The sequence below is a fragment of the Montipora capricornis genome, chromosome 10, assembly GCF_036669925.1.
Source record: "Montipora capricornis isolate CH-2021 chromosome 10, ASM3666992v2, whole genome shotgun sequence".
Lineage (NCBI taxonomy): Eukaryota > Metazoa > Cnidaria > Anthozoa > Scleractinia > Acroporidae > Montipora > Montipora capricornis.
Window position 1 is genome coordinate 7,494,092 of NC_090892.1, and position 15,190 is coordinate 7,509,281.

The window sequence follows — 15,190 nt, forward strand, 5'->3', positions numbered from 1 at the left end:
TAATCGAGGTAGTTATCAGTAAATGAGTGCTAAAACGTGTAGTTAACCGAACCGTAAATTGAAAGCTAAACACTGAAACCAACGCTTAGGCTTACTCAATCTCGTAAAAAGTGTAGTTAACTAAACTGTAAATTGAAAGCTAAAATGTTACAAGATCAGTGCTTAGGGATAAGGTATTTGTATTTAGAATTATAGGTAAGCAGTAAAACCAACCAAACCTAGTGGTCCCTAGTGTGCAGTTTACACGTTCTAGAACTCACTTAGAGAGCATGGCTATTCTAGCGGAACTCTAGACATTCTAGACATTGTAGAGCGCACAGAGGGTAACATATAACAATTGTCGAACTCTAGAATTTAGATTTCTAGAACCGAACCTAGTGTGCAGTTTAGACGTTCTAGAACTCACTTAGAGAACATAGCTATTCCAGAACTCTAGACATTCCAGCCTGAGAGCCCAGAGAGGGTAAAATATAAAATTGTCGAACTCTAGAATGCTATAAAGCTTAAACTACAGTGGTTCTAGAATGCTATAGACTTATAATTAGACCATTTTAATTTCTATTTAATCAAGCACTTTATAGAGCTCTTCTAACTAGAGCAGTTCTACTGAGAATGCTATAGAACTTTCTTATGTCAAGACCTAGAGCGGTTCTAGAATGCTATAGAACTTTCTAATGTCAGAGCATTTTATATTTCATATTTATCACGCACTATATAGAGCTCTTCTAACTAGAGCAATTTTATAATATAGATCATTCTAATGTCAGAACCTGCACTTTATGATTAAAACGGTTACCTCCAGAATTTTTTGGATAAGGTTTAACATAATGTTGCGGATCTCTCACCGTTTATGCCGGGAAACCGGAGAACGGATATTATGTTTGCTTACCTCTTGCAGCTGCCACAGATTTCTTGAAAGAGACTTCAATCACGCTAGTGGGCAAACGCTCTTGCAGTGGTCAATCGAAACCGCGGTCTTGAATTTAGGACTTCAAAGTTCTGTACTATCAGAAACTCACAGCATGAGCTATACCTTGACAATGTTAATTTCGAAGATACAGTCAACTCTCCGCTAACGGACACTCTTGTAAGCGGATAGCTCTACTTACAGACACTGTTTTCTATTCCCCATTTTACCTTCCAGTCAAACTCTGTATTTGCATATTCCCGTAAGGGGAAACTCTCTCGCAAAGGGACGCGGACACTTTTGAAAATTAAAATTGAATTTTTCTTATGTTTACGCTTTCTCTTGAGCGGACACCCCACATGTAATAATTGACACTGGGCAATGAAATTTTATTTATTTTATCCATCAAAAAGGGACTGAGTGTCTATCATACAGGTTGTGTTTTCACTGGGACAAGTTTGACTAGTTAAAGTCGGAAAAGTCCGAAAGTTTAGTGAAAACAGTTCGTCCTAAGTTTAGCGAGTTAAAAGTGCAAGCTGTTTTCACAAGAAAAAAGAAGGTATTATCTCGCCTTTATGACCGGAAATTCCCGCAAAGTCATACTACCTCGCGAGATGGTATAACTTGTCCTGGTAAATGCCGCAGCCAATCACATTGCCGGTAGTGACAGATGCCAGCCAAATCGTGAGCTGGCAAATATTTTCCAGACGCTGGCGCTAACCTCGTGGTTCACTTTGCAAACAGTGCTTTTGAAATGGCAGACGAATTCACTCGTAATACTTTCCCGTTCCGATTTACAATTCTTCCGGCCTCATTAGATCCCTCAGTTCCTCGGCCGGGACCTTACTTATTTCACGGTGGCGGCATGCAGAACCCGCAATACCCGCTTTTGAGCACAAATGCTCTACAATTTATGCCATCTTCAGCATCTTCACCCGCATCTTCCCCAAGTACTGGCGAAAGCAGCTAGAACAGTCCGACCGAAGGATCTGTTAACCGAAACTGATGTCCCAATTGGCCATTTTTTCAAACTTGCGCGCTGTTGTAATTTGAATCTGCTGAGTAAGCGGCTAGAATTTCGGGTTAAATTTCACAGTGAAAACAGATTTCAAGTTTAACTAAATGTCGGTCTGGAAACAAACACCTAGAAAGAATGTTCAGCTAGTTAATCGGCCTAGTGAAAACACAATCACAGTTAACTCTCTCGCAAGCGGACACCATTGGGAATTGGAAAAATTAGCGTCCGTTAGCAGAGCTGTCGGCGCCTCTTAGGAGAATTATTCCCCTATTACACGTGACACTACAAATACATCTTGGACTCTTGTTTATGTCAAACGAACGGACAGCTTGGGGCAAAAAAAAGGTACATGTGGCTAGTGCATAGACCACTTTCATAAATGGTGACTAGTTTTACATTCTTTTGTATTTATGTTAATTTAGACCTGTAATTTTCTTTGTACATAATTGACATACAACAGTTTATAATGTGTTACCAAATCTTACAGTACCGCTCAAAGATAAGCGAACCAGCAACGCGTTGACAACGCGTTGAGAACGAAGAGTCCACGCGTTTGAAAATTTAACCAAGGCGTTTGCAAAACTAGTTTCTTTTCAACGCGTTTGACCTTTTTTATTCATTTTTGCCCCTTTGAATTGTGTTTTTAGTGTGTAAAAAGGCGACAGAGAGAAAGTAAACAATGTGCCATTGTTGACTGAAGTGGAGTCCCGAACGTCGCAGATTTAAAGGTTATTGAGGCTCTGGCTTTTGTTTCTGTACCCTGGATTCCAGAGGTTATTTTTTCGCTATGAAAAACAGATATGTCCAGAAATGCACATAATTAGATGCACTCGGTTCCAACTTCAACATCATTCATGTCTCGGAATACAGACAAAAAAACGTCACAAAGTGTCCCCCAAATGCTGTTCTTTAAGTAAAGATTAACTGCTGCATTTACCCAAAGCTAAAAAGAACGCTAACCTTTATACTAACCTTGTTGTTGAAAATAGGTAGCAATTGCTTAGACTTAAAGGGACACTTCGTTTTGGACGTTAAAATTGGGCGTACATCTAATTAGGCGCGTTTCTGGACATAAGTGATGAAAAGAGCGACAAAAGAGCGAGTAACCTCTGGAATCCAGGGTATTGTTTCTGTTCCTCTATACCCGCTTTCCCCGTCCCTGAGTTCCCCCTGACCCCGTAGTGGTTATCGATCCTCTGTACCCTGTGTAAGACACGTTCTGTCCCTGTGTACCTAGTATTTGTTGTTTGAGGTTATTAGCTGTTAATGTTTCACTATTTCGGAGCCCGGTATATGAGAGACTACCCAATTTCCTTCAAAGTATTTTTTTTGTTAAGAGAACTTGCGTCACGTCCTTGATATAAGTTATAACATGCACTGCATATGTATTTTTTGACTTGTACGTAATCAGCGAGGAGCTACCGCGAAACAGATTCTCGGTTATTATAAAACTTCGAAATAATTATCGATCAACAATTGGGTACCTTATGGAGCGTTTTTACGGCGAAACTAAAAAATCTTTCAGCAAAGCGGCACGTGTTGCCACGGAAAGAATCTCTCTTGATTTAGTACGCATTCTTTAATACACTTTCCACATTCCGCGAACGTTCAGTTCAGACGACGGTGAACTACGATGGCTAGTTCACCGCGATGTTTCTTGTGAAGTGGTCTTGCAGTTGATTAGAGCGGTAAGATATTCAGCAGACTAATCAGGGAAACCCAACGAGAATATAGTTCAAAACCACTTTAACATAGCATTGTTAAACGTATTTTAGTATTTAAACGGTAGATATTAGCATTTTTTTTCCCTAACAATTTTTCATCTGTTCGGATTCCCTAGCTGAAAGTCTAGTGATCCGAAAATTATAGGTATCAAAACTTTCCTTTTCGAAAATCTCAGCCAGAAAAAAGGATCTCGAAAATTCTAGGTGGCCTTTTTAGTGTAAAAATCCGTGAAAAATGGGCAATTATACCATGGTTTAGATGTTCGAAAATCCTAGGTCAGGCAGGCAAGCAAGGAATTTTACAACAAATGTTCCGAAAATTCTAGATCTCAAATCGTCTTCCGAACAGATATTTTCCAAAAATTGACGTTGGGTGCCCCTGACTAATTAATCCGGGAAACGTTTGCTATCGCCGCTGCTCCCTAGCCTGCTCGTGATGTTGACCTTTTGTGGTGCTGTGACCTTTCATCACCTCTCTGTTACCTGTTACCCATCTTCTTCGTGCCATGTGGCACATAAGACCTCTCTACTGAAGTTTAATTTGTTTCGCAAGGAACTGAAGGTGAGGTATTAATATAAGAAGATTATTTTCGGGATTTTTGGGGGGTTTAATTGGAGAGTTCAATGATTTAAAACGGATTCATACGTTAAATGATTCAGTTTTAAATCATTGAACTCGCCAATTAACCCCCCAAGAATCCCAAAAACAATCTTAATACGCCGCAAGCCGAACCTTGCATAGTAAAATGACGAGACAGTGTTTTATTTTGTGGCATTACTTTTCAAACGCATCATTGAACCTCTTTGGTGATGCAAATGCAGCTGCAAATGCAACTTAGAGGATTCGGAAGTCGAGCTTCAGAGCGATTGCAGAATACCCGCCCAAAAAGAAGCGTTTACCTTCGCGACACAAGCTGCACGTGAACTCAAAGCCCTTCCATCGAGGCTCATGTTTTCCCAGTTATAGTGCTTTCGTTTTCGCTGTCTTGTCAGCGCGTCATGTCGAAAAAGCTGCCGTGAAAATCGCCTTGGCCTGGCAAGAGATTTCACCAGACCATTAAGAAAGTCCAGGTGACAACTGTGATAAATAATTTCAGTTCATTTTCTGAAATGAAGCAAGGTACTTACTAGGTTACAACCACAGCTCTCTCACGAGACCAAATTCCCAATGAACACCAGGAGTCAACCATCGGCTTTGCTTCACACGCTTTAGAGTAATTCTCGTTGAAACAAAGTGGCAACGAGGATGTCCTAACTTAAGTGCTGATTGGCTCTGAGCATATCTATTGTTACTAATTTACTTTCGCAAAAGTTGCATGATGACAAAAGTGGCTAGCACATGCGCACTAGCCACAAAAACAAACGAATTTTTTACCAGCTACAATTGCAGGAACAGCAATTCAATATATATTCCCAGCAAGCAAGACGACTTAAGAATTCACAGCCAGTTACGTAAAAATATGCTAAACGTCCCAGCCAGCCCGATTACTTCTTGCAGAGCGGCTTCATTTTTGCAGAGCGGTCCCGCTGGGTACTCCTGCAAGCTCACGGTAGTAAAGATCTTTTGAAAGAATACCAAATTAAGGTGCCAGGGCAAATTGCTTATTCTACAAAATGCTCCTGGTTAAGAGTCTGAAGCCTAATTAGAACATCCAGAAGGACTCCATATGTGCCAAACTTTTGCTTATTGCCAAGAGAAAATAAATGAATTTGTTCTGAGTTATTCCCCATGTTGCAGTTTGGGAATTTCTGCCATCCGGGATTTTCTTGGGATCAATATCAGTCAGACTGTATGGAGCATGAAGCATAATGGAAATTTATTACCCAGAGGAAATAAATGGATTTATGCTGAGTGTGACATGCTTAGTTAATTATTTCCAATGTGGCAGTTTGGACATTTCTGTCATCCGGGATTTTCTGGGGATCATTCACCATTTGCGCAAGCTAGGCGGAGGCTGATTGAACAGAATCAAATCAATAATTCCCTCCCCACCCTCCTTACTTTCTTGTGGATGGCGGGTGTCCCCTCACCTTTGCTGGGATCATGTCTTCTATATTTGGGGTCACTCTATGTCAAACAGAGGGTATTGTGGCGTTTTCGCCACCTGAGGGGGGATCAAGGGCACCTCAGAACCCCCCCCCCCTCCCCCTAGCTACGCCCTTGTTAAATATATATATCTTACTATTAAAAACTAGATCATTGGATAATGCAATTCTAGAGTATTCCAGAGTTTTGATTGGCTTAACCGTCATTAAATATGAGCTATTATAGCATGCTATGCAAATATCACTTACTGTAAGCGTCAGTTTTTTTATGTTTTTACAAAATAAAGTAGGAAAAATTTATCATAAAGCTTTTTGTACAATAAAAAATACACTTGGATAATAAAAAAAGGTTCATTGCATCTTCCTCTCTAAATAAAGTTAACGTATCTTATCGTTCCATTGAATATTTCAGAAAAATCACGCTGACATTTAGCAACATAAAATAAGACCATATCCATGCAAATGTTCCCCTGGAGACGGAGATAAATAAAGAGCCCGATTCAGTCTGCGAGAGAGTTAAAGAGAAAGAAAGACGGCAACTGCAGCAAGTACATCACCTGGAAATGTAAGTTCACATTATTGCAATTGCTATAATATGTTACGAGCCCGTCAGAGAGCTCCAGAGAGCCCCATATATCATGTTCAACCCTTTTTCGTTTGGTTGTCACGTGATTGATCGAGCGTACATCCGTCCGTCTGTCCGTCCTTACAGACTAGGGTAGAGGGGGATGGGAGACTATGAGGAGGGAGGGGAATCTCAGGAATGCTATTTGTGCAACCGCGTTTATGTCATTGAAAAAGAATATTTAAGCTCAATTAAAGTTAATTTGAGTAAACTTAGGCGAAAGAAGGCGTTAGTTTACTTGGTATGCGCTGTCGACCGGAAAGTGTTACTTCGGCGCCGGAACATGAAGCTTTTGCAATTTTGTAAGATAAATCCTGTCCACATTCTCAAAATTATCATCGGCCAAACAAACGTCAATTAATGCCAGACAACGTGTTATATGGGGAATGAGCTCTGACCACATACATAAATAAGAAATTTAATGGAGGGCGTAAATGAACCCTTGTCCCATTTCTACTTTTTATTTTTGTGCTTGTCGATCTCTCCGTCGCTAGCCCTTAATCTTCCATTTAACGGCAGAGATGATAACATAAGCTATGTAACCTTGCCTTAAAACGTTGTGAATTATTCTAGTACAGGTAAATTTGCTGTCAAGATCTGACGTTGTTCGAGCCGTTGGGTAGAACCGACAGCAATGACAAAAAAAGACTCTCTATACCAATTTAAACAAGTAAAGTGAACAAGAGCCGCCAGGTCAGGTCGCAACGCTAATTAACTCTTTCACGTAAGGGCATGGAACGTTCTAATGATTGGAAATCTTATAGAAACAGATACATTGCTAGTTGTGTTTGTTGACTTCACGAGTATCCACAGTTTTTGGCTAAAATGTCTTTGACAAGATGTGCATTATCGAAGCAGTAAATTAATTTTATGCATGCATTTATGACGTAGCCTGGAAACGGCTCCTCAACCCCACTGTAATTCCTTTTAGCAATTTCTCCCTTCAGTGGATTGTGAATAAAGTCCAGGTTTCCAATTTTAAAACCAGGATCGAGCGTGCTCTCATCCATGAAGGTCTGCACTATCCCGATTGACACCTTCGTCAGCTTGGCAAGTTGCATGTTAGGAATGTACTTGGTCACACCGGAGAGTATTCGTTCCCCTCTGGCAAGCGTTTCTTTCTCATCAGCGAGGCCATGACAAAAACGTGAGAACTTCGTTTCCTGCTCACCAGAGGAAGTTGTTACAGCGATGTTGGTTTCTGGGGCGTAAGTTATCATTCCCACTCCATTACCTTTGTTGCAAAACATACAAAATGGACCCATGCAGAAGAACATGGACGGAACATTAGCAAGTTCTTTGGGAATTTGCACAGTAGCTATGGCTTTGAGACGGTTGCACCTATTTCTAAGTGAAAAGAAAATTCTTTTAGAACAAGTCCCTTTGACTACATTTTCAAAAGATGATAGACAGACTAAATTAACTTAAGAGCCTAAAATATTTCAGTACTGTTGTTTAAGCTGTCGTACCGAATGCGATTTTCCGAGGCAAGATGCGTAGCTATGGACAACTGTCTTCCCAGCTGTACTGAGGCAATCTCGAAGTTGCCATTTGTTGTAATTGGCGCCTACAGAAATCTTTGAGAGGCGTGGGAATTCTACGGTAGCCCACTAGTGCCCGCACTACTTTACAGCATATAACAAAGTTCCGTAGAAATGAGTCACCTCCGTAGAAATGAGCCTCTTCCGTAGAACTACACCTGTTCCGCAGAAATGAGACTCCTCTGCAGAAATGCGCCTCTTCTGTAGAAATACGGCTTCTCCTCAGAAAAAGGGATGTTACTTAGAGCGAGAACGGGGAACGGGGATCCGTAGTCTGGAAACGAGTTTACAGCGTTAAGCGTTAATCCGCTTGAAAATTTAAAATGGCTGACGAAACCAAGTAAAGAGAGTCAATTTAACAGATCTTACATAATACTGAGATGAAAGCAAAGTTTTTGAGACTAAGGCCACTGCTTTTATTCTATTGCCTAAAGAACAGTGGGCAAAACGGAGGAGGTCTGTTTCTGCGGAGAAGGCGTATTTTTTTTACAGAGAGGGCTCATGTCTAAGGAGAAGGCTTATTTGTAAGGAGGAAGCTCATTTCTAAGCAGGTGGCTTATTTCTAAGAACGAGGCCATTTTTACTAGGCCTATTATTTGTATGAAAAGGAGGAACAACTGCACATTGGAGACGAGTTTTGATGCAGAAACAGCTTTGTTTTAAGTTGTACAGCAGTGCCACTAATATAGTGGGCCACCGTAGAATTATGTCCAAATTACTGAAATAAAATAAATAGTAAATTGTTATTTTAAATGCTGTTCGCAGAGTGAAATCTCTCTTGATTTGCTTTTGAATTTGTTGTGTAAACAGCCAGGGGCACCCAACGACCAGTTTGTTGTAAAATGTATTATTATACCCCAGTTAATGAAAATAAATGTTATTAAGGCATTTTCAAGTGTTTTTCAGTGTTGCTGGGAAAACATTATCTGTTCTTTTTTCCCAGCAAGACACACAAGAAATTTCCCAGCCAGCTAGATAAAATTGGTTGGTTTCCCAGCCAGCTGATCAAATTTATTTCCCAGCCAGGACTTCCGCGCGCTTTCAAATCCCTCGATCCAAAACGACCGAACAAAAGCGACAAAACCGGGACTAACCAGGTTTTTTCCGCAAGCGCAATCACTCTGACCAGCCGTCGTATGTTTGTGACTACTCTCTGGGAGAGGGAAGGGGTTCTTTTTTTTTTTATTTTAATTTTTTTTTTTATTCGTCCTCAGTGTTCAGACTTTCTACAGCCAGCTAGGGTTGAAATGCTAGAAAAAGTGAGTAATTCCCAGGCAAAACCTCTATCAATAACAAAATTTCCCAGCCAGCTCATCGAAACACCTGTATTTTTGCCAGCCAGCAAGATTCCTCTGGGGAACAGATAATGTGAGGAACAGATTCGTTGGGTGCCCCTGAACAGCCATCGCAGGAAGAGAAGTTTAGCGTTATCCAAAACATTTTCAAGGAATATCTTAACCGCGTTTTGCAGTTACTGGTCATTTCGCAAAGTTCCGAATAGAAAACTTTTCGATCCAAAAGTCATTCGTTAAAATGCAATCTTCTTATTTGTGTGAAAAAGTGAAAAAAAGAAGAGGAAGGAGAAGGCGAAGGCGAAGGCGAAGGCGAAGGCGGAGGAGAAGACGCAAGACGAAGGCGAAGGCGGGGCAGAAGAAGAAGAAGAAGAAGAAGAAGAAGAAAAAGAAGAAGGAGATTGCGGCTCCTTGCTGTCGGTTGCATGCGCAAAGAACTGGTCAAATGAAACATGTTCAATCAACATAAAATATCCGATTACCTGCACACAGAGGAGATACCAAGCATTCTGTTGAACTTAGAAATGTTATACCACGATGCATTCACAACGAAATCCGCAACGATCCTCACTGCACCACCATGATTTGTATTTATTCCGTCTATGTCAAACCCCTTACCACTAAGAGCTGTAATCGTAACCACGTTGGTGTATGACTGCACGAAGACGTTTTCATTCCGCTCAATTTGATCTACGAGAAATTTTCTCATCTTTGGCCAATCAAGAAGCTCTTCCGCTGTCTCAATGGCCATATCAATGGATGTAATTTCCACATCTTTTTCAAATTCATGAGCCTCAAGAATTCGATAAATGTTTTCTGGTGGGCCAAACACTTCGCAGCTGGGATCTTCTCTCACTATCTTTGCATATTCTTGCTTTATGGCCTCGTAAATTTCTAAGATCTCTTTTGCAGGAACCAATGAATTTTTCATGATGAAGTATCTTCCTCGACGAAGTGGGTGAGACTGCTCTCGACTCAGCTCTTGCCGAAAGTGACCATAACGTTTGACGAATTTTACGGTGACATGCAAAAAGTACAGTGCTGTATCTTTGTCAGCATAGTGGAAACCAAGACTCAAGCGTCCCGGTGTGATATCACTGCTTCCTCTCATCAATTCTGGATTTTTTTCCAAAAGCAAAATGTTAAACCTTCCAGTCAATCCCAGTTCAATAGCAGAGCAACATCCCCCAGCGCCTCCCCCAATGATCGCAACAGTTGGGCGTAGACGCGAGTCTTTTCTTGGCCGCGTGTGGTGAGACCAGCATAAGAGACTCTACGTGGTTTTTCCATATCAGTTTTAACAAGGTGTGTTTTGTCCTCTAGAGAAATCAATGGTGATCGAAACTCAACCTAACGGAAAGAAACATGTCTATATTATATCATCTAAAGAACGAACTACCTCTTCTCCTCGCAAGCCCACAATGTGAGGTATTCCCAGTTATCCCTCGTATTCGAATATAACCTCGCGTAAGGGGCGATTTAGACGGTTTTTGGTAGTAGTAGGTTATTACGTCTCAGTGGCACAAGGGTTTCTTGAGTCTGATTTACACGACACGATTCAACCTCGCTCCTAGAGTATCTCTTCTTTGATTCCCTTTCCGCTCCAGAGGAAGGGAAGAAGAGACACACTGGGAACGAGATTGGACTTGCTCGATTCGTGGTGAAGTAGTCGCATACGAAAATTGTACGAAAAACTCATACCGTAAAAATCGCTCTTTAATAACACTTGTTGGTCACATCACCAATAATACCTATTCCCTGGGCTTTTCTTATGTCGCAACCGGCTTACACCCTCACGTAGGCGATATAAAATAGAGAACACTCCGTTTTCTGATGACATTGCCTTTTTTTACGTCCGTTTCACACCACCTGTGCTTCTGCATATGTTCGAGCTTAAGCTGCTGTCATAAAGATAAAAAATGAAGCTTGTACACCGAATTCACAAATAGCGGCCAACCTGGGTCGAGTTAGCGGCCAAACATGACATCGAGGCGTTGCAGGATAAAATATTAAGTATTTATGAGGAGGGAATCGAAGGAGAAAATGAACGATCGAAGTTCTCTATCTCTCCCACTGGGTTTGCACCCCAGCACAGGAGTAGACCGAGCTATTTTTTGAACGAAACTTCGCGCGTAAAAAAACACAAAGGGGGCACGTTCATCCAATCAAATGGCTTAAGAATAACATTGATACACCTCTCATTAGTATGCACAAAATTAAGTTAAATAACGGCGGACACGTGCAGTTGTAGCTCGAGTAAACAGGAGAGCGATTTAAATGAAAGTTTCGGACTTTCGTCTTCGGATGGACGTTGGAGCCCTTCTAGCGACTCATCTGAGGATGATTCCCGAACTTGGCGTGGTAAACCAGCAACATTAAGCCGAACACGAGCATTGAAACAAACCCAATGAAGCAACTCATTTATTCAGCACGTTTGCATGAGCGCTAGCAACTAAGGCAACAAAGTTTTGGCGGGAAGTCTAAAACTATAAATAACCTCATCTACTCCCGTGCTTGTGGCCCTTATCCATACGTTTTGAGGCTCGTACCCATGGGCTCTCGTCGACGTGTGGAAAACTACATCTAAAAAACGATGAGCTACGGTTTTAGCTGAAGAGTTGGATCGATTCTGCCTAGCGTTTACGAACTAAAGCTCAACTTCTAAAAAGGGCAATTTTAAACTTTAGCAAGCTTACATCGTTCGATCCGGCTTAGGCTTATGTCATTGTATAAAAAGAGGTCATCTGTTTGAAGGAATAAAAGAAATGCTCTTGTTTTTCTTTTTGTTGCTATTGCTTTTTTAAGAGTCGAAAAATACATCATTCAAGGGAAAGACATTTTGATCCAGATCCGAATTTGTTGTACACAAAGCGAAAAGTTGCTAAGCAGGGTGCGTTTTACGCTACAACGCCTCGATGTCACCTTTGGCCGCTAACTCGACCCAAGGTTGGACGCCATTTGTGAATTCTGTGTAGGTCTGCGACTTGTTCTTTCAAATTTCCCCCTTTTGACGTTTTAGCAATACATTTCGCCTATGCTGTATACGTTCAAATAATATGCGAATTGCTCGATTAATTAACTTTCATATTCGTCTATTACTTTAATGCCTGTAATTCGCCTGTTAATTATCGTTTTTGGGAGATGCTTTTATAACATCTTTTACCTCTGATTTTGTCAGGAAACTGGCTTGCGCTCAATTTGAGTCGTTCCAAGGAGTTTGCTTTGATTCGTTCTAGAATGGGTCGCCTAACATCAGATGTTAGTTCAATACAGAGCCTGTTACTTTGGTATTATCGTTTACATACTTAACACCCTTTTGGAACTTGATCCTCAGTGCGACTTTAGTCGTGAAAAGGACCGGAAAAAAAAAGGCGTGGGTTACTCTGTTCTTTCCGAAAACTTCCAGTAAGAAAGATTCCTTCCTTTTTTCTGTTGAAAGGAAGGCGCTCGAATTTTGGAACGTTGAGCAGTTCAGTAAGAGGACTGAGAAGAAGAGAACTTCGGGATTTTATCAGTGTCCTGACTGACATCAATTAAATACTATGAATTGCTAATGATTGATGAAAAACAGCAGGGGGCTGGCGGTTGTGTTGTTGCGGAACACAAGAGAACTCGAGGGGCCGCGAGAAGGCTCGAAATCTCTCGCGCTCCATAAAGAACCGCCAGCTACGCGAGAACTGATAGAGGAGTTCAGTTGCAAAGTATTTCGTAATAATTACGTATCTAATGATGAAATGGTATATGAAGTGAATCATATATGAACTGCGGATATGAAATCAAGTGAAGCTATGATCTTCGCAGTTATAAGCGCAATTTTTGCTCAGTTGGTTAGAGCGTCGCACCGGAATCGCGAGGTCACGGGTTCAAACCTCGTTGAAGTCCTAAAATTTTCAGGCTTCTCTACGCAATTGCAAAAATTGCGCTCATAGCTGCGAAGATCGTAGCTTCACTTAATTACGTATCCGTTGAAGCAAAGTAGTGAAAGATTTGTCTGATGACATGGAACAGCCACCAACTGCAAAGGGCGAAAACCTGTAACTAATGTAAGGCTTAAATTAAATAAATAAACAATGGTCTTACATTTCTTTCGATTTAAACAAAGCCAAAGTTGTTAGGGTTAGGGTTAGTAATCCCCCGAACGAAAAGTGCCCCCCAGCTGGGTAAAGGGCATTGACATTCAACAGCCACCAACAGGAATCCTTACGTGTCTCCTTGGTTGTATCAGAATGAAGAGAAAATCTTAACATACTGTCATTAACCGAACGAAAAAGTTCCGATCCAATGGCGTAAGCAGGGACAGGTAATGAATTCCCGGAGCTGATTTATCAAGATAGTAGAATTAACATGGTCCAAGCCTTCGCGGAACAGCCCGCAAACAAAATTCTTATGAAGCAATTACCACTATCTAAAGCATCATTTTAACTGCAGAATACCCTGAATAAATTCTAACTCGTTCGTTAAAGGACACCAAAGGCTTCAAGAATCATGTATAGAGGGTATGTCACGAATGAGTAGGTCCAACTTTTATGACTCGTTCTTTCAAATGTGGCCCTATATTCTGTAGTTGCTCCACAAACTTTTTCTTGCTGCAACGTGCTTGTCCCGTTAGGCGCCTGTATGCAACGTAGCACGTAACATGCAGTACCGGCCAGCAGGTGAACATTGATCCACTCATGCAATGGGTCCTCGTAAAATTAAGAATTAATTAATATCACTTGTGTTTTCAGAAGTTGCTGAAATTGCCCTCGTAATTTCAGCAACTTCTGAAAACACAAGTGATATTAATCCCCAATTTTTAACTCGGCCCCATGCGATTGCCTATACAAAAAGCTCTCCTATCTGCAAGAAAAACAAACATTTGTTACCTCAAATTTGTTCGTGTGGATCAAGTTGAACAAATGGCCAAGATATTTCCAGCAGCACGTAGCAATGTCCAAATCGTTTTGTTTCCATTTAATAAGCGAGGCTTTTTTGAGATCGCATTTGTGTCGACACACATTTGCCTCGCTCTGAGGCGCTTGCTTACGTTCTGCCTCACTTCGACGCGCTAACCCACGCGGTGATTCGTGTGCCCTCGGCGTTTATTTTGTGGAATCCCGAAGGCATACCACGTCTTAAAATCGGTGTTGCGTCTTTTCTTTGTTGTTTTTGGTAGTCACAAATGTGCATACCCCACGGATATTGAATTGAGCTCCGATCGGGTGAATTTACTTTTATACCCTTCAGTATTTCCAAACTTCCCTGCCCCGATTAGAACTCATATTCACGATTAACTGCGAGCGCGTTAGACCATTCGGCCACCGTGACGCACTTCCGTTGTCTACATGAAAGCAAATATTTGATGTGGAATCTTTCCGCCCGCCATGATTGACACAGTATTAAACTACTCGATAAAGTGGACAGATGCTTTTTCTTTGAGAAAGGCAAGCATCGACATTTCGCGAAAGACCTAGATGATGATGAACCAATTGTCGACGAGAGCACGAGGAAAAGCCGCTCGACTCGGAAAGATGTGGAAGAGGACTTGCCACGTGAAAAATAAAAAAAATCCTAAGAAGTGGTCAATATATGCAGCAATGCGCCGATCCATGGCGGTGAATTTTCCCGAAGATTTCTGCCCTGAAACTACTCAGCAGCCGGGAAAAGAACTTAAGGATATTAACAGCCAGGAATATGAATTTTACCGAAAAGAGCTGGTTGTTTCCCTCGGCGCCAAATTCAATAATCGCGATAGCCCTTGGGACAAGACTTTGCATGTAAAGGGGGGCTATCTTTTGCCCCTTAGAGAAGGGTGAACAGGCCCTAAAACAAAATGTTCTATTAACTTGCCCGACGCACTCTAGCCTGTCTCCTCCAATTACAAGCCCTTGGAAAGAACCTTACGATATCACTAGCCTTCACAACCTTTTCTCTGTACGCAAACCTTACGTTCAAATATGCAAAAAATATTTATGTATCGTACGAACCATCCATCCTCCCCCCTCAACTACTACATGTACGCCTACAAACATATCGAACGCACTCTCCTATGCTCCGA

General features: G+C 41.3%; 2 protein-coding genes across 3 annotated transcripts in view; both read right to left on the minus strand.

Moving 5' to 3' along the window:
- The window catches only part of LOC138022335 (uncharacterized), a 230,625-nt gene that overhangs the window by 13,603 nt on the left and 201,832 nt on the right, over positions 1-15,190 (minus strand). The window contains exon 1 of one of the 2 annotated variants that reach the window (XM_068869449.1): positions 890-1,006. The exons of the other annotated variant lie outside the window; for it this stretch is intronic. The gene's annotated coding sequence lies outside the window, so the exon portion shown is untranslated. Of the gene's footprint in view, positions 1-889; positions 1,007-15,190 lie in introns of those variants that run through there. 2 annotated transcript variants of the gene reach the window in all.
- On the minus strand, positions 7,118-11,140 carry LOC138020216 (uncharacterized). Its single transcript, XM_068867233.1, has 3 exons — positions 11,111-11,140; positions 9,636-10,426; positions 7,118-7,667 (listed from the first exon to the last, which is right to left on the minus strand). The coding sequence occupies exons 1-3, from the start codon at positions 11,138-11,140 to the stop codon at positions 7,118-7,120; spliced, it is 1,371 nt and encodes a 456-aa protein (XP_068723334.1).

Bases quoted from the DNA above. Each gene is read 5' to 3' on its own strand.
- LOC138020216 (XM_068867233.1), bottom strand. From the start codon at position 11,140: ATGTCATGTTTGGCCGCTAACTCGACCCAG. The intron at 10,427-11,110 runs GTTGGCCGCTAT...AAAACCACGTAG, and splicing joins TGGCCGCTAACTCGACCCAG to AGTCTCTTATGCTGGTCTCA. The intron at 7,668-9,635 runs GTAATCGGATAT...CTTTTCACTTAG, and splicing joins GGTATCTCCTCTGTGTGCAG to AAATAGGTGCAACCGTCTCA.